This window comes from Rhinoraja longicauda, chromosome 21, assembly GCF_053455715.1.
Source record: "Rhinoraja longicauda isolate Sanriku21f chromosome 21, sRhiLon1.1, whole genome shotgun sequence".
In the NCBI taxonomy this organism is placed as follows: Eukaryota; Metazoa; Chordata; class Chondrichthyes; order Rajiformes; family Arhynchobatidae; genus Rhinoraja; species Rhinoraja longicauda.
In genome coordinates this window covers 21,319,451-21,343,180 of record NC_135973.1, presented here as the reverse complement: position 1 = coordinate 21,343,180, position 23,730 = coordinate 21,319,451, and the positions used below count along the sequence as shown (strand labels likewise).

Genomic DNA, 23,730 nt, shown 5'->3' with positions numbered 1-23,730 from the left:
ATATGCAGAAAAATGCTTTTAAATACTTCCAGTCTCTGAAACAGGAAACTTCTGATTTCCCACAAACATTCTTGATTACATGCAATGTGGAAGAGGACAAGGACATTGCAGCAGGTGACAAAGGATGTTTGTACATTTCTCTGGCAAATCCACATCGCTCAATTTAGGTCACCAAGCATTCATCCTCCGGAAAAGAGAACAACAGGAAATAAGACAGAAATCTGCAATGCTGTGATAGGGACTTTGTTACAGTCATGCAAATTCTAAGGAAAATGAAAATAAAAACAAAATTATGTCTACTGAAAATACATGGCTTTTAAAAAAAGATTGAATTTACCTGTATTTAATTCAAGAGTGTACATTAATGCTAATAGATACAAGATTATATTATCAAAATGCCACAAACTCCAGCCAAAGGCTACGGGCTTTTTCAAGAATAATTTATACAAGAGATTCAAACTCTTTTCCCTTCTGAACAACTTCAAGCGTCAAGAGTATTTAATTGTCATATGTTCCAAAGCAGAACATTGGCATTCTCACTTGCAGCAGCACAACAGGTTTGTACCTTCCATTCTCTACTCTAATTATAATTACACCTTTCTTTCTAGCATTACCAAACACCCAACTCGAATGGAGAGCCAACTCCCAGTTTAAAACCCTCGGTTTATACTTACTGTGAGTGAAATCACTCACAATAGCAATCCTAATGCCTCAGAAGGCAGTAGAGGCCAATTCTCTGGATGCTTTCAAGAGAGAGCTAGATAGAGCTCTTAATGATAGCGGAGTCAGGGGGTATGGGGAGAGGGCAGGAACGGGGTACTGATTGTGAATGATCAGGCATGATCACATTGAATGGCGGTGCTGGCTCGAAAGGCCAAATGGCCTACTCCTGCACCTATTGTCTATTGAATGTCTGAGCCCCTGCCTTTTAGTATCCTGAGCCATTCAACCAAACCCTTAACTGAACCAGCCACTTATGCAGACGCTGCAACAGCAGATCAGAAGAAGCTGGGTATTCTGTAAGGGGCGATTTGCTTCCAAATTCCCCACAATCTGCCAAAAGCTCACACCGCCTAGAGTAAAGTAATTGCATTGAATAGCCACAATAAACATTGACCTCCTCCAGCACTAACCTAATGTGCCTTTTGCCATCGATACCCCACAAGGCAACTCCCAAATTGTTGATGAGTAGAAAATTACAATAATGATATTTTGTGGCTTGTGGAGTGGGATTTCTAAGTCAGGACAGTGTGCAGTTTGGTGTGGTACCTGATGGTCATTATTCAAATTAAATTAAATCACAGACATCACTTGAATTAAATGAGCACATACTATGTGGGGTTTGCACGTTCTCCCTGTGACCGCGTGGGTTTTCTCCCACATCCCAAAGACGTATAGATTAATTGGCTCCCTAAATTGCACCTGGTGTGCAGGGAGTGTATGCAAAAGTGGGATTAACATGGAACTCGTGTGAATGGATGATCGATGATCGGTGTCAAAGAGTCTGTTTCCATGCTGTATCATCTCTAAACTAAACCAAGAAACTTGCTACCCTTATCTTTAGAAGGTAATGGCTTGAGAGGCACTGTTGAAATGGTATGGTTGAATAATTATGGTGCATTTTGTCGATGGCACAGCATGTCAGCGTTGGAGGTCAATAGTTAAGGTGGTCATTCAACAGTTACTTTATTCTGGACAAAGTGATCTACTTCCAGGTTTAATTCAATTCAATTTCTTAAGGCAGTTGGAGATTATTCCGCCATATTTTTGACATTTGGCAGATTGCAGGGAGTTAGGAAGCAAATTGCCCTTTCCAAATGGCCCAGCATCCAATTTGCTGTTGTAGCAACTGCACAAGTGGCTGGTTCAGTTGTTTTTGTTTGAATCTCTCAGGATAGTAACAAGCTGTGGTTCTGACATATAATGATATTAGAATTGCTATGGTGAGTGGTTGCATCCTTGTACAAATTGGGTATGCAAGCAAAGAATTTCACTGTGCCTAGTCACATGTGATAATAAAGCATTCCATTCCATTCCAAAATTAAGTACAGCCCACCACAAATTTTCCGGCAACTGGTGGCCCAGCACCTCCTTTAATCCGGATAAAATAACGAGAGCGCACTTGAAATCCCAGCTAGAAGTTCCACCTAAAATGTGGCACCTAGGCCGGGTGAGGTGGCCAATGTCATCGGGACTGCTACACCGAACGGCAGGTTGAATTTGCCCCTTGATCCGGCAGATCTGTTCCTATAGCCGACTTCCGAGGCCAACTTTGCTGGCCAATATTTCGGCTCGTCGCTGCCTAATCAGACCATTCCAGTACCGTTGGACACCACTCAGAGGCCGTGACCTCTGTTGGTCCGACAAAATGGATAATCCAGAAAGGCTCTAGAACCAAGGGCGCTGGAAAATCGGTGGTGGACTGTATATGATCACTCATTATTGAGTCACTTCTCTACAATCTTGTTGTTGCATTACTATTTAAATTTGATTTACCTGTGCACTACCAACTTAATTATAGTGAACCTCAATACAAAATGTAGTTTAAAAAAAGCAGTAACCAACGCGTTATTGAATAACCAGAGCAAAACAATGTCAGCTTAGTCTGCAGTCAGAACTAGTCATTGAGGCATGAAGGCTACATTATGTTCAATCATGCAACTTATGTTAGAAAACAATAAACAATGTAGTCCTTTATTTTTTGTCAAATGCCAGCAAGAGAATAAGTTACTACTTGCACTCTATAATGCACTGCAGTTTAGATCTAGAACTTCAATTGGCAATTTGTTCAATTTTCCCTGCTAAAAATTATAAACCACTGATTTATTAACTTTTTTGATGCACAAGAGGAGAGAGTAAAGGTCCATTTAACCTTTCCAACAATTTAGAGATCTTGTAAATATAACTATATTTAAACCAGTGCCTCTTTGTGATGGTATGCATCTAAAAAAAGTTAAACGCCATCATTTTACCGGCCACGTGTCACCCATCTTTATTAATTATGTATACTGGCACTCTAAAAATAAAGCACAGGTTTAAAGGGAGTTTAAATATCTTGCATGTTTAGGAAATAATTGCTGATACTGGTTACACCGAAGATAGACACAGGTTCTATAGACAGACATGGCATCTTGCTGGAGTAACTCAGCGGGTCAGACAGCATCTCTGGAGAATAGGTGACGTTTCGGATCGAGACCCTTCTTCAGAATCTCAACTCGAAGCGTCACTTATTCCTTTTCTCCATAGATACTGCCTGACCCGCTGAGTTACTCCAGCATTTTGTGTCCATGTTCAAATATCTTGCATCTTTACTGCTGTGGTTAGCTTTCACACACAAATGTTTGGTCCACTGTATTGGCGTACGCTTCAATTTGGGAAAAACTAGTTCTTACCTTACCAAACCAGCCATTTCCAATTTCCTGAATGTAGCTAAGATGATGACGCGCAAAAGGTGCTGAAGATACTCCTATAAAACACAAAAACAAATCAAATGACTGAAGCATATATAAATATTTACACGAGCTAACTTTCTACTTTAATTTTCACCAAATGTTCACACCAGTATTTAAATTTTGCGATTGACCACTTCCACCCTAAAACTAGAGTTGAATCAATGCCATCATTACCCTTAGACTTGACAATATAAATCCAATAACATCCAATACTCTGTCCTCCTTAAAACAAATTTGTCCAGTCTTCCACTGCTCGTATTCACATTTACATAGTTCATCGATAACCCATGCTCACTCAGGGTGGCACAGCAGGCAAAGCTGCTACTTCTCAGAGCCAAAGACCCAGTGCTGCCTGTGTGGAGTTTGCATGTTCTCCCTGTGACCGGATGGATTTTCTCCGGGTGCTCCAGTTTCCTCTCACGTCCCAAAGACATACAGGTTTTTTAAGTTCATTGGATTCTAAATTGCCCTTAGTGCGTGCGGCGTGGATGAGAAAGTGGGATAATGTAGATCTAGTGTGAATGGGTGGTCGGTGTAGACTTGGTCGGCTGAGGAGCTGTTTTTTGCTGTATCTTTCAATGAAAACCATGCCCAGCAAAAATTTATTCTGTTGCCTAGGTATTAATGTCAAAATTCCCTTCATGAAGAGCAAAGGAATAACAAGATCTAAAGAGTTTGTGGGAATAAGTTCCAATTTCCTACAATTTGTCTTATATTGAATATTGATTTATAATGCTGGTCTTTTGCCATGTTCAGAAATACTATTCAAGTGTTCACCCTTGTTTGTGACAATGCTTAAAAGATCTGAACACCAGACATCAATTCTAAATCGGATTGAGGGATTAACGGGAAGAGAAAGAAGAAATAATACTTTTCCGGCAATCAATCAATTCATATCAGGTACCAACGTACATACACATCAGTTTTAAGCATAACAAAAGTTTTGGCAGCACAGAAACTTATAAATTCAGATAAATATGAAACTAACTGAACTTGAATTTGAATACACAGGTCTGGGTGATTTACAAAGATGCATCTTGGTGAAGGAGCAAATGAACACCAGACATCAGAAAATCCTAGTGAGGGAAGGCGATCAACCTGAAGTCGTTGTGCACGTGGGCACGAATGACGTCGGGCGGAAGAAGAAGGAGGTGCTACAGCGGGAGTTTAGAGAGTTAGGAAAAAGACTGAGAAGTAGGACGTCGAAGGTGGTTATCTCTGGACTGCTACCGGTACCTCGTGCTGGTGAGGCCAGGAACAGAGAGATAGAGGGTATGAGTTTATGGCTGAGGGGCTGGTGCAGAGAGCAGGGATTTAGATTTCTGGACCACTGGGATCTCTTTTGGGCTAGGGGTGACTTGTACAAAAGGGACGGGTTACATCTTAACAGCAGGGGGACAAACATTCTGGCAGGCAGGTTTGCTAGTGCGACACCTGTGGCTTTAAACTAAGTAGTGGGGGGGAGGGGTTAACAAATTGTGAATATGAAGATGAGGTAAAAGGGAATACAGGAGATATTGCAAAAGACTCTCGGAAGAATGGGAACAGAAGTTCTAGAGGGGAAAAGAAATTAAGGGCAGGGCCATTTGTGACCGATGTGAGAGGGGAGGTAAATACAGAAGTTAAAGTGTTGTACTTAAATGCGCGTAGTGTCAAAAAGAAAGTGGATGAGCTTGAGGCTCAGTTAGTCATGGGCAAGTATGATGTTGTGGGGATCACTGAGACATGGCTACAAGAGGTCCAGGGCTGGGAACTGAATATTCAGGGGTACACAACGTATAGAAAAGACAGACAGGTGGGCAGAGGGGGTGGGGTTGCTCTGATGGTAAGGAATGATATTCATTCCCTTGCAAGGGGTGACATAGAATCAGGAGATGTTGAATCAGTATGGATAGAAATTAGAAATTGTACGGGTAAAAAGACCCTAATGGGAGTTATCTATAGGCCCCCAAACAGTAGCCTCGACATAGGGTGCAAGTTGAATCAGGAGATAAAATTGGCGTGTCAAAAATGTAATGCTACGGTGGTTATGGGAGATTTCAACATGCAGGTAGACTGGGGAAATCAGGTTGGAAATGGACCCCAGGAAAGAGAGTTTGTAGAGTGCCTTCGAGATGGATTCTTAGAACAGCTTGTACTGGAGCCTACCAGGGAGAAGGCAATTCTGGATTTAGTGTTGTGTAATGATCCTGATCTGAAAAGGGGACTGGAGGTAAAAGAGCCATTAGGAGGCAGTGATCACAACATGATAAGTTTTACTCTGCAAATGGAAAGGCAGAAGGGAAAATCGGAAGTGTCAGTATTACAGTATAGCAAAGGGGATTACAGAGGCATGAGGCAGGAGCTGGCCAAATTGACTGGAAGGAGGCCCTAGCAGGGAAGACGGTAGAACAGCAATGGCAGGTATTCCTGGGAATAATGCAGAGGTTGCAGGATCAATTTATTCCAAAGAGGTGGAAAGACTCTAAGGGGAGTAAGAGACACCTGTGGCTGACAAGGGAAGTCAGGGACAGCATAAAAATTAAGGAGAGGAAGTATAACATAGCAAAGAAGAGTGGGAAGCAGAGGATTGGGACTCTTTTAAAGAGCAACAAAAGTTAACTAAAAAGGCAATACGGGGAGAAAAGATGAGGTACGAGGGTAAACTAGCCAATAATATAAAGGAGGATAGCAAAAGTTTTTTTAGGTACGTGAAGTGGAAAAAAATAGTCAAGGCAAATGTGGGTCCCTTGAAGACAGAAGCAGGGGAATTTATTATGGGGAACAAAGAAATGGCAGACGAGTTAAACCGTTACTTTGGATCTGTCTTTACTGAGGAAGATACACACAATCTCCCAAATGTTCTAGGGGCCGGAGAACCTAGGGTGATGGAGGAACTGAAGGAAATCCACATTAGGCAGGAAATGGTTTTGGGTAGACTGATGGGACTGAAGGCTGATAAATCCCCAGGGCCTGATGGTCTGCATCCCAGGGTACTTAAGGAGGTGGCTCTAGAAATAGTGGAAGCATTGGAGATCATTTTTCAATGTTCTATAGATTCAGGATCAGTTCCTGTGGATTGGAGGATAGCAAATGTTATCCCACTTTTTAAGAAAGGAGGGAGAGAGAAAACGGGTAATTATAGACCAGTTAGTCTGACATCAGTGGTGGGGAAGATGCTGGAGTCAATTATAAAAGACGAAATTGCTGAGCATTTGGATAGCAGTAACAGGATCATTCCGAGTCAGCATGGATTTACGAAGGGGAAATCATGCTTGACAAATCTACTGGAATTTTTTGAGGATGTAACTAGGAAAATTGACAGGGGAGAGTCAGTGGATGTGGTGTACCTCGACTTTCAGAAAGCCTTCGACAAGGTCCCACATAGGAGATTAGTGGGCAAAATTAGGGCACATGGTATTGGGGGTAGGGTACTGACATGGATAGAAAATTGATTGACAGACAGAAAGCAAAGAGTGGGGATAAATGGGTCCCTTTCGGAATGGGAGGCAGTGACCAGTGGGGTACCGCAAGGTTCGGTGCTGGGACCCCAGCTATTTACGATATACATTAATGACTTAGACGAAGGGATTAAAAGTACCATTAGCAAATTTGCAGATGATACTAAGCTGGGGGGTAGTGTGAATTGTGAGGAAGATGCAATAAGGCTGCAGGGTGACTTGGACAGGTTGTGTGAGTGGGCGGATACATGGCAGATGCAGTTTAATGTAGATAAGTGTGAGGTTATTCACTTTGGAAGTAAGAATAGAAAGGCAGATTATTATCTGAATGGTGTCAGGTTAGGAGGAGGGGGAGTTCAACGAGATCTGGGTGTCCTAGTGCATCAGTCAATGAAAGGAAGCATGCAGGTACAGCAGGCAGTGAAGAAAGCCAATGGAATGTTGGCCTTCATAACAAGAGGAGTTGAGTATAGGAGCAAAGAGGTCCTTCTACAGTTGTACCGGGCCCTGGTGAGACCGCACCTGGAGTACTGTGTGCAGTTTTGGTCTCCAAATTTGAGGAAGGATATTCTTGCTATGGAGGGCGTGCAGCGTAGGTTCACTAGGTTAATTCCCGGAATGGCGGGACTGTCGTATGTTGAAAGGCTGGAGCGATTGGGCTTGTATACACTGGAATTTAGAAGGATGAGGGGGATCTTATTGAAACATCTAAGATAATTAGGGGATTGGACACATTAGAGGCAGGAAACATGTTCCCAATGTTGAGGGAGTCCAGAACAAGGGGCCACAGTTTAAGAATAAGGGGTAGGCCATTTAGAACGGAGATGAGGAAGAACTTTTTCAGTCAGAGAGTGGCGAAGGTGTGGAATTCTCTGCCTCAGAAGGCAGTGGAGGCCAGTTCGTTGGATGCTTTCAAGAGAGAGCTGGATAGAGCTCTTAAGGATAGCGGAGTGAGGGGGTATGGGGAGAAGGCAGGAACGGGGTACTGATTGAGAGTGATCAGCCATGATCGCATTGAATGGCGGTGCTGGCTCGAAGGGCTGAATGGCCTACTCCTGCACCTATTGTCTATTGTCTATTGTCTAATGCTGATGCACATGCATCTGTAAACAAATTAAAAGCATGGATTATGAAATGTTTTGAACAATTTCAATACAGTACAAGAGCTTCAAAGATTTTCCATCTTTCAACACCAGTGTACATGTCCTATTATTCCAAAGGAAGCCACAAAGTCACAATAGCAAACTGGGATGTTTACATTGAAACTGTGCCAAATGACAATGTATCAACCTTTGGTACAAAAGAGGTTTTAGATCCCAGAAGGGAAGCCTGGTCTCTGAAATAAATTGAAGCACTTCACGATGACTGTAATGTAACTCGAGCCTCTATGTTTATGCATCTTGCATTCAATTTAGCACAACTGTATATAGAACATGGAAAAGTACAGCACAGGAACAGGCCTTTCAGCCCACAATCTGTGCTGAATATGGTGCCAAACTAATTTCATCTGCCTGCACCCATCCATGTGTCCATCTAAAATCCTCTTAATTGCTATGATTCTCCACAACCTTCTGTGTGGGTAAACCTGCCCCACATATTTTCTTTCAACTTTGCCTCCCTCACATTAAAGCTGTGCTCTCTAGTCTTTGAGTGACCCTGGGAAAAAAGTTCTAACTGCCTAACTATGCTTCTCATAATTTTATATTCTTCTATTAGGTCTCCCCTCAACCTCTGGCATTCCAGAGAAAATAATCCAAGTTTATCCAACCTTGTTGCTAATACCACCTAATCCAGGGAACATTCTGGTAAACCACTTCTGCTCACTCTCCTGCACCTCCACATCTTTCCTGCAATGGGGTGACCAGTCTGAAGAAGGGTATCGACTCGAAACGTCACCTACTCCTTCTATCTGATACTGAGACAGGAGATGCTGCCTGTCTCGCTGAATTACTCCAGCACTTTGTGTCTACCTTCGATTTAAACAAGCATCTGCTGATCTTTCCTACACATGGGGTGACCAAAACTGGTTGCAATACTCCAGATGTAGCCCAACATCTTAGAGTTACATCATTACTTCTAGACTCTTAACATCAATAAAAGTGAGCATATCATTCGTTTCCTTTACCACTATCTAATTGCAGGAGTAAAAAATTCTTCCTGCACTTCACAGAAGCGTTATCAAAAAGATTATAAATACATGCTACAGGAAGAGTGTAGTGAGGATTCAGCAGACTGGTTGAGAGGCAGGTCAGCTTTCTGAAGGGAGATGAAGCAGGCTTGGCCACAATTCTTTAGTGTTTTGAAGAATTGGAGCTAACCTCATTGATGCATTAAATCCTTGGAGGACAAAACAGTGTAGAGTCAGGAAGGAAGTTTCCCCCAATTATAACAACTGTTGTTTAAATGTCACAGTCTCAAAACAAGCAGTAAGCTATTTAAAACTGAACCGATGAAAATTTGTTTCAACTCAGATGGTGGTGAATCTTTTGTATTCTCTACCTCACAGGGCTCTGATTCGGCCATCATTAATTTTATTCAAGACTGAGTTTGGTAGATTTAGGAGAGAGGAGCAGGAATGTGGCAACCAAGGTAGATCAGCTTGTTGAATAGTGAAGCAGGCTTAATGGGCTGCCTTCACTAACACTTCAGTGTCCTCCAGATTTCTTCCACCTTCTAGCTGAAAATAATTCTTCCTCAAATCGCTTACCTCATACCATAAATTTATGCTTTCAGGTAGTAGGTACCATTATTAAGTTCATCACGATCTACCTCATAATTTTGTATAGTCAATCAGTTCCCTCCTCACCCTCCAGTCTTCTGCATACCAACAAAAAGAAACCAGGACTACTACGGGTGCTTGTGTGTACGGAGTTTGTACGTTCTCCCCGTGACCTGCGTGGATTTTCTCCGAGATCTTCGGTTTCCTCCCACACTCCAAAGACGTACAGGTTTGTAGATTAATTGGCTTGGTGTAAATGTAAAATTGTCCCTAGTGAGTGTTGGGTAGTGTTAATGTTGAGGGATCGCTAGTCGGTGCAGACTCGGTGGGCCAAAAAAACTTTTTTAGTGCTGTATCTCCAAACTAAACTAAACTATCCAATCTCTCTTCATAGCTGGAAGGCTGCAAATCACCTGTGCAACTTCTGGTGCAAGTACATCCTTCTTAGAACTACACACAGTGCTCTAGCTGTGGTCTAACTAATGTTTATATAATTATACCAAACACTTGCTTGCATAATCTATGCCCCAGCTAATTAAGTATCCTGTCTGTCCATACTCTCCCCAGATGCTGCCTGACCCGCTGAGTTCCACCGGCATTCTGTTTTGCTCAGTGCTATTTTAAGATGCTCTTTATAGCCTTTGCTTGACCAGGCTTTGGGGGTCATCTGTTCTAATTTATGTTTTGTGGTTTGGTGTAAACTCAGTTTCACTTGTCCTGATAGGTACGCTTTGTAAGATTTTAATGTATTGAACATCCAGGGAATGGACATCGAGAGGGTGGATTCTTATAAGTACCTGGGTGTCTACCTCAACAATAAACTGGACTGGACTGAAAACACCGATGCGCTATACAGAAAGGGCCAGAGCAGACTTTATCTGCTAAGGAGACTCAGGTCCTTTGGAGTGCAGGGGGCACTCCTAAGGACCTACAACACGGTGGTGGCATCGGCCATTTTCTATGGAGTGGTCTGCTGGAGCAGCAGCATCTCAGCGGCGGAAAGGAAGAGACTCGACAAGCTGGTCAGGAAGGCCAGCTCTGTCCTGGGTTGCCCCCTCGACTCAGTGCAGGTGGTGGGAGAGAGGAGGAAGATGGCAAAACTAACATCGCTGCTGGACAACGACTCCCACCCCATGCAGGACACTGTCACTGCACTGAGTAGCTCCTTCAGTGACAGACTCCTTCACCCCAAGTGCGTGAAGGAGAGATATAGGAGGTCCTTCCTTCCCGCTGCTGTGAGACTGCACAACCAGCACTGCTCCCAGCAGACAAGTCAACAATAATAGCTAAGAACACACAGAAAACTGATGACAATTTATGTATCTATTATTTATAATGATTGATCTCTTGCTCTCTTGCTATCTACTTTGCAGCTATAACACTGTAAATTTCCCCAGTGTGGGACGAATAAAGGAATATATTATTATTATTATTAAAATGCCAGATCAATGACATCTCAATATGTTTGTATTATTTACTAACAACTTAAATTAGTATTATTTACTAATACTAAGCAGAGCACCATTTTCCCTAAATCGCAAAACTTGAGTTAAATGGGGTTTGAGGAATTAAAGGAATTCCAAAGAACTAAAGAGATGGTATTGACAGATTAGACATGGAAACGGCCTTTCGGACTACTGAAATCATGGATCACTCGTTCACATTAGTTCTTGTGATCGCACAGAACACACAAAGGGCAATTAAGAGGCCAATTAACCTACAACCCCCCAAGTCTTTAGGATGTGGGAGAAAACCGGAGCAACCAGTGGAAACCCACGCGGTCACAGGTAGAACGTGCAAACTCCACACCAACAGCATGGATGGAACCCAGGTCTCTGGTGCTGTGCGGTAGCAGCTCCCATCAGTTGCACCACTGTGTGGTTTAAAAAAAAAATTACATTCAGGAATAGAAATCCTGCTGAAGTTTGTCCTTTCATTTTAAATATGTATATAATTAGAGCACACTGAGGATTTTTTTTTTTTTAAATCAGAGATTTTCCTGCTAGATGAATTGCCAGATACACTTAGAGTATTGAGGAACCTACAGATTACAAGGGTGTTGGACTGTTTCAAACTAACATATGCATGGAAAAGCCATAGAATCAGATTCTGTTAGATCAGTTATTTGCTAAGTAGCCTATGTTACCATTTATTTAAGTAAAAATGTTTAAAGTAGTAAAGAGCTGTTTGAAATGCTGAACACCACACACCTTGTGTTTTAGATAAGTTAAGTTGCGTTGGAGTAGAGAGCATTATATTTGGAACAGAGAGAATATAAACTTCAGCAGGTGCTGGAGGTGATGGAGTATCTTCTGCAGGTGGGATGAAATCATTTTCTTCATCAAGGTTATCATCTTCAAATTCCTGAAAAAGAAAAATAGTGGGACTCTTAATTTCATTTAAAAATGGCATGATTTCAAGATTCAAGACTCAAGAGTGTTTAATTATCTTAAGTACTGACAATGAAATTCTTACTTGCAGCAGCAGAATAACAGGCCTGTAAACACAATACAGATAGTAAAAATTCAATAAATTTATAGCCCCCAATACGTGCGAAAAATCCAAAGTCCAAGTGCAACCAAGGACGGCTCAAAAGTCATAGTTCAGCTTAGTGTTATGTAGTATTCAAGATAGGGAATATGCTATTCTTAAACCTGGTGGTCATGGTTTTCAGGCTCCTATATCTTTCTCCCCTGGTGGTTGGAGTGAAATGAAAGCATCACCATGGTGGTGTGGGCCTTTGATGATATAGGTTGCCTTTTTGAGGCAGTGCATCCTGTCGATCCCTTTGATGGAGCGGAGATTTCATGACTGTGCACTATGTAATAACCTGCTTGCACTATTTCTGAAGCAGAATTGCAGCATTACGACACTTCTGCAAAGTAACACATGCCTTACACCACAGCAAAACTATAATTGTAGGATTAATAAACAAATTTCTTCGTGTGACAGTTTCAACAGCATTTGCTCTTGTGCTTTACATCTCCTAATTCCGTACGACGGAAAATACTTTGAAAATGCCTCAATTAAACAATGCTTACGAATTTTTTTAAAGGAAGCCCAAAGAGCAAACCGAGAAGTAGTTTCACCCCAAGCAACCTGAATCCCAGTTTTGAACATAGGTAATATTAAATACACATAAAGACATATAATTAAAGTATATAATTTATTGATTCCTCACTCTCCCCACCCACTAAAAGATGTTTAAACTAGGCAGCATAAAATACAAAATTAGGATTAGAAGGTTTCAGCTACAAGAAGAGGTTGGATAAACTTGTATTGTTTTCTCTAGAACATTGGAGGTTGATGGGATACTTGATAGAAGTACATAAAATTATGAGAAGCATAGATAGGGTAGACAGTCAGAACCTTTATCCCCAGGGTGGAAATATCCAACACCAGAGGGCATAGCTATAAAGTGAGAGAGGAAAGTTTAATGTAGATGAGCGGGGCAAATTTTTTTTTTTTACATCGAGTGGTGGGGGCATTGTCAGGGATGGTGGTGGAAACAGATAGGATACTGGCTTTAAAGAGGCTTTCAGATAGGCACATGAAAGTACAAGGAATGGAGGGATGTAGATCCTGTACAGGCAGACAAGATCAGTTTATCTTGGCATTATGTCCAGCACAAACATTATGAGCTGATGGGCCCCTTCCAGTGCTGTATGGTCCTACATATGGTCCTACATCTATGTTAAGCATTTGACTTTCTCAGGAAACAATTTTGTTCTTGCGGCTGGTATTCACAGACGAGAGAAAAAAATATCTGAACCAAGCCATGTTGAGAAATCCTCATGATTCAGCATCTGCCGTGTGTGACTACATAATGAAAATCAGTTTCAATTGATATATTGCCAATGTGCTGTGATCACAACTTAAATGTTACAGTTCATAAAGTTTACTTTCAGCTGATAAAAAAAACAAAGGATCCAAGGTGCAAAACTATGTGCTTACCTTGAAATTTATTTCTGGGTCTTTACAGCAAGACGCACAGTTCACAATCAGGACGACGAGGACAACTAAACTGCACCCAGAAAGTATGAGCAGTGACGAAGAGACTTCAACAACTGTTTCCCCTGCAAAATGGGATTTTTGAAAATCAGTTTTAAAAACACATTCCAAGAAACCACATCTTGTGCGGTGCAAATTTAATTGCTTAACACTATATTGCCAAACCAATTATATTTGTTAAATATTTAAAAATGTCTCTGCACATATTCTCTACAAAAAAAAATCTGAAAGTCAAGCCCTAAAATAAAACTAAGAAATTAATGACATCTGCCTCTGTAGAACAATGGTTCCATGAGGAACATCATAAAACAGTGTTTCAGACCAGATAAAGGAAGCGCATGCCTCAGAATATGCAAACAATAATATTCTTCCCCGTTAAGTAAATAGCTTACATGTATAAAACTCCACGTTCTCCGATCATACCTTATAATTTAGTTTAGTTCAGAGATATAGAGTGGAAACAGGACCTTTGGCTCAACAAATCCATGCCAAGCAGCAATCCATCATACACTAGCTCTATCCTACACACTAGGGACAATTTGCAGAAGCCAATTAATTTACAGACCCGCACATCTTTAGAATGTGGGAAATACATGGGATCACCTGGAGAAAACCCACGCGGTCACAGGGAGAACATACAAACTCCATACAGACGGCACCCTTAGTCAGAATCAAAGCCAAGTCTCTGGCACTATAAGGCAGCAGCTCTACCGCTGCGCCAATGTGCCCCCCTTATTTTGAAGGACAATTATTAAGGGTAGATTTTCCTAAAACACTGTACTCAAATGACATTTGTTAAGAGACAAGATTAGCTGCTGCTTTCTTGATTTAGTGTCTCCCAGGAATTTCTGAAAATTAATCATTGGCCAAAATCCATCATTTCAAAAACATTTTTCCCCCTAAAAGTTCTAAGATTAGAACCAGCTTTTTACATAGAATGTTTTCTGTTATTAAGAGTCATGGAATACGATATTCTTCATTGATTATTGTAAGCAGTTCCACAATGTGCCAAGACATTGTCAGGACTGATTTGCAAAGCTATGGATCTGATGATTAATCTAAAGAAAATAGGCCTTTGCATGCTTAAAGCCCCATTGTACGATTAAAAGCTAATTACATATTATTCAAAATGCAATAGGCAAAATAAAAATGATATTAGACACTTCTGTTTCATGCCCAGACTTGTCGGTCAATAGAGGAAAATGACCCCTTCCAGCATCTGCAGTACATTGTTTCTACATTTTGACCGCTCCACTGCAAAATCTTCTCTAGGTATGTCTACTTTGAAGAGGTTCTCCACTCTCTCTGACACGGGTTCTGTGAGGCCCTCTCTCACTGCTCCCCCTCTGTGATTCTTGCTGCTCTCAAAGCCTGAGAAGCTGCCTGACCCGCTGAGTTACTCCAGGGCTTTGTGTCTTTTAAGGAAAACTACCCAGTTCCCAGTTTTAAAATAACAATTAGTGAATAATGATTGGAGCGGGTTCTTTATAACTTCAACATCTCATAGAGAACAAGCATGAATGCGAGTACTTGTAGACTGTGGTCATTGAATCACTCTCCATTTCCACAGGCTGGGGTGGAAGGGCAATGTGAAATTCAAATTCAAACTCACTAAAGGAATGGATAATTACAATTAAAAATATAATTGCCTTCCAAAATTTCCCACATCGTTTTATTATTTCTCCACATTAGACTTTTCATCTGGAACTTTAACGATACAATGCTATCAACTATATTCTGCACTCTGGTATTTTTCTCTTTGTTTTTAGCTCCAAATTCCAGCATCTGCATCTTTTGTGTCTCCAATTAGAGGCATATTATGCTTCTTTGTCTGTGCAAAAAGTGTGGTTAAAAATGAGACTGTGGGATGTACCACACCAAATAGAATACGAAACATGGAGCCAAAATAATTACAGGAATTATCAGTTATGGTACAAAGAGTTAGGTAACCTTGGAGAACACAAAGAGTTGTAATATTTTTCACCTTTTCTACCCGATCACCCCCTAAATGTCTTCAAACGCAACTTCACAATTATCTGGGAATAAGGGGCTCAGAACATAAGTATTTCAAAGGCAGCAGTAAGCCAATTAACAGGTGGTGATCCTTCCCCTGATCTTTTTTAGATTTAAATGGACTTAAAGAGGGTTGATTAAATCCATTTAAATAGACAAGGGAAACTTCTTCACTGCCAGTACCCCCTTTCATGTTCTTTAAGAATATTATGTTTTGATAAAATCTCTCATTCTACCAAACTTCAGAATACAGTTCTTGTCTACTCAATGTTTTCTCTTGGTGGAATCCTTGTGAAATGCAGATCCACAAGAATAGGGTACCCCGCTTTTCAATGCAGAGAAGAGGTTGAATGGCAATAACGTCGACAGAAATAAATGTATTTGCTTAATTGCTTTTTGTACCTAAGCATGGCATATCCAATCTGTTTGGACAGCGTGCACAACAAAGCTTTTCACTGTACCTTGGTACATGTGACAATAAACCTAAACAATGCCTGCAATGAACATGAATCCTTCTCTCCAGAGATGCTGCCTGCCCCGCTGAGTTGCTTCAGCTTTTTGTGTCTATCTACAGTTTAAACCAGCATCTGTAGTTCCTTCCAACGCATGATGCCAATTAAACTGCACATCTGCCTGCATATTGTCTGTATTCCTCAATTGCTGCCTGTTCATTGCATGTCTACATGCCTCTTAGATTTTGCTTCATATCTGCTTCCAAAACTACCTTTGGCAGCACGTGTAGAAACTTGCCATGTAAATCTCCTTTAAATTTCTCCCGCTCACCTTAAATATATGCCTGTTAGTATTTAACATTTCCACATTTGGAAAAAGACATTTCCACATTGGGAAAAAGAGTAACAATCTACCTTGTCAATGCTTCTTGTAGTTTTACCTACATTGACACGGTGGATTGTTCCTCTTTTTCCAGGGTGGCACCTCTCACTCCGCCATCGACATTTCAGAGAAAACAATCCAAATTGCCCAACCTCTTGAATATCAAAAAATATGATATTGCCATCATTTTTGTAAACATATAAAGCACCACAAATAAAATGTAAAACAGACAGACTGTGAGCAAGGTGACTGTGAGACTGCAAAGTCCAAGGACAGCAAAATAGCATTAATTCCATAAAAATCAGAGAAAAATATTAATGGCTAACAAAACAAGTTTCCTGATTCCAGATTATTTAAGCAACAAAATACATTCCACACCACATTTAGGTACAGGTAATTTACTAATCAATTTACTAATCAGCCCTAAAGTAGTTGATTAGGTAGCAAATAAAGTAAGTGCAGCCGCAGCGGAGCGACCTTGTTGGGAGCAGTCTTGGAGGTGAAGTGCCTTGGGACATAAAGTGTGAGTCTTTGGCTCAAGAGTCTTCGGCGAGGAGGATGAGGCAAGGAGGCTACGCTTGTTTGAACTTTGATTTTTGTCACTGAAGAAATGGCAGGCAAGTTGGTGCAGTGTGTTTCCTGCAGGATGTGGGAAGGCAGGGACACCGCTGGAGCTTCTGGAAACTACACCTGCAGGAATTGTGTCCAGGTGCAGCTCCTGAATGAACATGTTGGGGAACTGGAGAAGCAGCTGGATGACCTCAGAGCCATCCGGGAAAACGAGAGTTTCCTGGACAGGACCTACAGTGAGGTTGTCATGCCAAGGATACAGGAAGAGCGAAGGTGGGTGACTGTGAGAAAGGGTAGTAGAAGTACAGGAGATTCATTAGCTGTGCCTAATGAAAACGGGTACACCCTCTTGGGAGCTCTCGGGGCAGAAGATGCTTCCAGTCCGAACGGCGGACAGGTCGGTGGCTCCAATACTAACGATGAGACTCGACCAGTGAGACCGACGTCGGGCAGAGCCATAGTGGGGGGTGATTCCATTGTCCGAGGTGCGGACAGGAGATTCTGTGGCAAGACTCGAGGACGGTCTGTTGCATCCCTGGTGCCAGGGTTCAAGATGTCACAGACCGACTTCAGAACATCCTCGAGAGGGAAGGTGAACAGCCAGAAGTAGTTGTGCACGTGGGCACAAACGACGTCAGGAGGAAGGAGGTTCTGCAACCTGTTTAAAGAGTTAGGAAGAAGACTGAAAAGCAGGACTTCTAGGGTGGTTATCTCTAGATTGCTTCCTGTACCTCGTGCTGGTGAGGCCAGGAACAGGGAGATAGGGGATATGAACATATGACTGAGGGGCTGGTGCAGGGAGCGGGGGTTTAAATTTATAGACCATTGGGATCTCTTCTGGGGTAGGGGTAACCTGTACAAAAGGGACGGGTTACACCTTAACTGGAGGGGGACCAACGTTCTGGCAGGCAGGTTTGCTAGTGCTAAACTAAGTAGTGGGGGGGAAGGGGTTGACAAATTGGGAATATAAAGATGGAGTTAAAGGGGAAGTGAATACAGGAAAAGTTGCAAAAGACTCCCGAATTAATGGGAAGGAAAGTTCAAGAAGGGATAAGAGAGTAAGGTCAGGGCCATTAGTGACCGGTGTGTGAGAGGGGAGGTGAATTCCAAAGTTAAAGTGTTGTATTTGAATGCACAAAGTATAAAAAATAAAGAAGATGAGCTTGAGGCTCAGTTAGATATTGGCAAGTATGATGTTGAGAGACATGGCTGCACGAGGACCAGGGCTGGGAGCTGAATATTCAGGGGTATACGTCCTATCGAAAAGACAGACAGGTGGGCAGAGAGGATGGGGTCACTCTGTTGGTAAGGAATGATATTCAGTCCCTGGCAAGGGATGACATAGAATCAGGAGATATAGAGTCAGTATGGACAGGACTGAGGAATTGTAAGGGTTAAAAGACCCTAATGGGAGTTATCTACAGGCCCCCAAACAGTAGCCTGGACATAGGGTGCAAGTTGAATCAAGAGTTAAAATTGGCATGTCGCAAAGGTAATGCTACGGTGGTTATGGAAGATTTCAACATGCAGGTAGACTGGGAAAATCAGGTTGGTACTGGACCCCAAGAAAGGGAGTTTGTAGAGTGCCTCCTAGATGGATTCTTAGAGCAGCTTGTATTGGAGCCTACCAGAGAGAAGGCAATTCTGGATTTAGTGTTGTGTAATTAACTGAATTTTAGTAAGGGAACTCAAGGTAAAAGAGCCATTAGGAGGTAGTGATCATAATATGATAAGATTAATCTACAATTTGAGAGAGAGAAGGGAAAATCGGAAGTGTCAGCACTACAGTTGAACAAAGGGGACTATGGAGGCATAAGGGAGGACCTGGCCAGAGTTGACTGGAAAGAGACCCTAGCAGGGAAGACAGTGGAACAACAATGGCAGGTATTTCTGGGAATAATACAGAAGGTACGGGATCAGTTCATTCCAAAGAAGAAGAAAGATTCTAAGGGGAGTAAGAGGCGACCGTGGCTGACAAGGGAAGTCAAGGACGGTATAAAAGTAAAAGAGAAGTATAACATAGTAAAGATGAGTGGAAAGTCAGAGGATTGGAACTCTTTCAAAGAGCATCAGAAGATAAATAAAAAGGCAATATGGGGAGGAAAGAAGAGGTACGAAGGTAAGCTAGCCAAGAATATAAAGGATAGTAAAAGCTTCTTTAGGTACGTGAAGAGGAAATAAATAGTTAAGACACATGTGGGTCCCTTGAAGACATAAGCGGGTGAATTTATTATGGGGAACAAGGAAATGGCAGACGAGTTGAACAGGTACTTTGGATCTGTCTTCACTAAGGAAGACACAAACAATCTCCCAGATGTTCGAGTGGCCAGAGATCCTAGGGCGACGGAACTGAAGGAAATTCATATTAGGCAGGAAATGGTGTTGGGTAGACTGATGGGACTGAAGGTTGATAAATCCCCAAGGCCTGATGGTCTGCATCCCAGGGTACTTATGGAGGTGGCTCTAGAAATCGTGGACGCATTGGTGATCATTTTCCGATGTTCTATAAATTCAGGATCAGTTCCTGTGGATTGGAGGGTAGCTAATGTTATCTCACTTTTTAAGAAAGGAGGGAGAGAGAAAACAGGAAATTATAGACCAATTAACCTTACATCGATGATGGGGAAGATGCTGGAGTCAATTATAAAAGAAGAAATTGCAGAATATTTGGACAGCAGTAACAGGATCATTCCGAGTCAGCACGGATTTACGAAGGGGAAATCATGCTTGACTAATCTTCTGGAATTTTTTGAGGATGTAACTAGGAAAATGGACAAGGGAGAGCCAGTTGATGTAGTATACCTGGACTTTCAGAAAGCCTTTGATAAGGTCCCATAGGAGATTAGTGGGCAAAATTAGAGCACATGGTATTGGGGGCAGGGTACTGACATGGATAGAAAATTGGTTGGCAGGCAGGAAACAAAGAGTAGGGATAAATGGATCCCTTTCAGAATGGCAGTCATTGACTAGTGGGGTACCGCAAGGCTCGGTGCTGGGACTGCAGCTATTTACAATATACATTAATGACTTAGATGAAGGGATTAAAAGTAACATTAGCACATTTGCAGATAACACAAAGCTAGTGGCAGTGTGAAGTGTGAGGAGGATGCTATGAGGTTGCAGGGTGATTTGGACAGGTTGTGTGAGTGGGCAGATGCATGGCAGATGCAGTTTAATGTGGATAAATGTGAGGTTATCCAGTTTGGTGGTAAGAACAGGAAGGCAGATTATTATCTGAATGGTGTCAAGTTAGGAAAAAGGGACGTACAACGAGATCTGGGTGTCCTAGTTCATCAGTCACTGAAAGCAAGCATGCAGGTACAGCAGGCAGTGAAGAAAGCTAATGGAATGTTGGCCTTCATAACAAGAGGAGTTGAGTATAGGAGCAAAGAGGTCCTTCTACAGTTGTACAGGGCCCTAGTGAGACCACACCTGGAGTATTGTGTGCAGTTTTGGTCTCCAAATTTGAGGAAGGGCATTCTTACTATTGAGGAAGTGGAGTGTAGGTTCACGAGGTTAATTCCCGGAATGGCGGGATTGTCGTATGTTGAAAGACTGGTGCGACTGGGCTTGTATACTGGAATTTAGAAGGATGAGAGGGGATCTAATTGAAACATAAGAATGCCAAGGGATTGGACACGCTAGAGGCAGGAAATGTGTTCCCAATGTTGGGGGAGTCCCGAACCAGGGGCCACAGTTTAAGAATAAGGGGTAGGCCTTTTAGAATGGAGATGAGGAAATCCTTTTTTGCTCAGAGTTGTGAATCTGTGGAACTCTGCCTCAGAAGGCAGTGGAGGCCAATTCCCTGGATGCTTTCAAGAAAGAGTTAGATAGAGCTCTTAATAATAGCTGTCAATGGATATGGGGAGAAGGCAGGAACGGGGTACTGATTGTGGATGATCAGCCATGATCACGGTGAATGGCGGTACTGGCTCGAAGGGCCGATTGGCCTACTCCGACACCTATTGTCTATTTATAATAAGACACAAAATGCTGGAGTAACTCAGCAGGACAGGCAGCATCTCTGGATAGAAGGAATGGGTGACGTTTTGGGACGAGGCCTTCCTAGCCGGTCTCAGTCTGAAGAAGGATCTCTACCCGAAACGTCACCCATTCCTTCTATCCCGAGATGCTGCCTGTCCCACTGAGTTACTCCAGCATTTTGTGGCTATCTTCGGTTTAAACCAGCATCTGCAGTTCCTTCCTCCACATTTATGAAACAGGACCCTTCGGTACAACAGGTTGTGACAACTATCAAGCATTTATACTAATCCCATTTTATTTTCCCCATGTTCCAATCAATTCCCTCCCTATTCAGTAGGCAAACACTGGCCTTTAGGGAGTTGGAGGAAACCCGAGCACCTTGAGGCAAATAGTCATAGGGAGAATATACAAACTCCAGAGACTTAACTGGGTTAACTCAGCATTAAACTGGGTCACTAAATCTGCGAATGAGTAGCTATACCATTGTTTCATGTGCTGCCCAAATTAATGCGATTTCTCACTAAATAATTTCCCCTATTCAGTATTTTCATCATTAAGTAAACCAATTATCAACTCTTGTATGGAATTCAAAACAGCTTCATTCTTATTCCATCAGAATTCTCTTATTGACTAATTTTAACTTACTAAAATGCAACCTGCTTTGGGATGCTCTCCCTCTCTCTCTCTCTCTCATGAAAATTCATGCATCAACCTGGAATTACTTAATTGGGGCCAACATATGTTATTCATAAATTCCAGGAATACAAATCCTTAATATGTTATACTTCAGAATTTCCAGTATTTTATCTGCGGTGTAGGTGCCCCTCTTCCCCCCCCCCCCCCCCCCCCCCCCCCCGGCCCCCAAACCAGTGTTGCAAAATGTTGCGTTCCTAGAAAATAGTCTGTTTCCCAATTTTCCCAATAACGTTAACCTCCGTTTCCTACTGGAGATGCATTCCTATAGGATGTTTTTCTCTCACATTCAGCCCTTTTATTGTCAATGACAAAGTGACCCATTTTAACATTAGACTCAGGGTGTTGTTAACGCTCGTAGATTAAGGAAAAGTAGGAAAGTGCGGATATGAAGGAAAGGGATGGAATTCGAGAATCAGGGTTCAGGGGGGAAAGTTGGAGCAGGAGGAGTTCTTGGGTGTAATGGGTTTAGGCACAGGGAGTGAATGAAAGTGGAGTAAAAGCCAAGGAATCACTTTAAGGAGACAATGCAAGAGCTGCTCATGGCTTCTGTGACTCCCCACAGTACAGCCCTGCACTCTGAGGCATCTGTTCACATTTTAGGATTGGAGAGAGCGTGACAAAGAAGGGACCCTGCTGTGATTGCCAACCCAATGAACAGAGTGATATAATATCCAAATCTTATTGTCCCACAGTATTCAGTGACTGAAGATAAACACTGACAAATGGTGGTATTTCCTTCATATTCTGTATTTATTTTTTCCGCACACAGATTTGGTAAGGCGATATTATATTTCACATCAACATTTTGGATAATGATTTGTAAATTCCATGAGGACGAATTTCTGTTATGCAAATGGCCATATTGTCTGTACTTCGAAAGTAATTCCTTGAACAAATTTCAGTGTTAGAATATGTCTATAATGTATGCCTAAACACCAAACCTGCTGAAGTTGAAACCAGCTACGTGAAGTTCAGAGGGAATTAGGTGTACGACTGCATAAATCTCGATGCGTTAGCAGGTAGACCAACAAGTAAGAAGGCAAACAGCAAGTTGGCCTTTATTGCAACGAGGTTGAAGTTAAAGAATAGGGAGGTTTTTTTACAACTGTACAAGGTGCGATTCACTTATTATATGCGCAGTTTTAGTCTCTTTACCTAAACAAGGATACAGTAGCATTGGAGCCACTTCAAAAAGAGATTTACCAGGCCAATTCCTGAGATGACAGAGTTGGCCTAATAAGAGGCTAAATATTCTTCTAAACTCCAAATAAGGGGTGGCCTTATTCAAACACATAACATCCTAAGGGAACATTTTGGTTACATTGAACATTCATTATTCCAAACGTATCCCAGTACCATTCTCCAACTCTTTCTCCACTACATCAACAACTGCATTGCGTCTGCCTCCACCCAAGCAGAATTTATGGATTTCATCAACTTCACCACTATCCTGCTCTCAAATTCACTTGGATCGACAGTCAGAAGGGTCCTGACCCAAAACATTGTCTGTCATTTTGCCTCCACAGATGCTACCTCACCTGCCACGTTTCTTCTGTATTTTATTTTTGGCTCACAATTCCAGCATCTGCAGTCTTTCATGACTCCTAAGGGGGCTTGATAGGATGGATGTTGAAATGTTTTCACCCGAGGATCATGAGGAAGGGAATATAGCCACAAAATAAAAGGTTAGTCATGTAAAGCAGAGTTGCATAGAAATTTCTTCTCTCAGAGGGTAGTGAATCTCTGAAATTTTCTACGCCTGAGGGTGGTGGAGGCCAGATCATTCAATATACTGCTGAGCCAGGTCATCTGCGCCTGCTCCTAATGATGACACCAAAATTGGTGGTATAGTGGACATGGAGGAAGGCTATCTAAGTTTAGAAAAGGATCTGGGTCAACTAGGGAAGTGGGCCAGGAATGCCAGATGGTATTTAACTCTTGACAAGTGTGAGGTAATGCATCTGGCAAGTCAAAGCAGCTTGCACTGTAAATTGTAGGGCACTGGAGAGTG

General features: G+C 42.0%; 1 protein-coding gene across 1 annotated transcript in view; it reads right to left on the bottom strand.

Moving 5' to 3' along the window:
* The window catches only part of lmtk2 (lemur tyrosine kinase 2), a 99,474-nt gene that overhangs the window by 52,130 nt on the left and 23,614 nt on the right, over nt 1–23,730 (bottom strand). The window contains exons 2-4 of the mRNA XM_078418077.1: nt 13,566–13,687; nt 11,822–11,975; nt 3,393–3,466 (exon numbers count right to left, since the gene is read on the bottom strand). Of these exons, the coding sequence (XP_078274203.1) occupies nt 3,393–3,466; nt 11,822–11,975; nt 13,566–13,687 (350 nt within the window). The remainder of the gene's footprint in view (nt 1–3,392; nt 3,467–11,821; nt 11,976–13,565; nt 13,688–23,730) is intronic.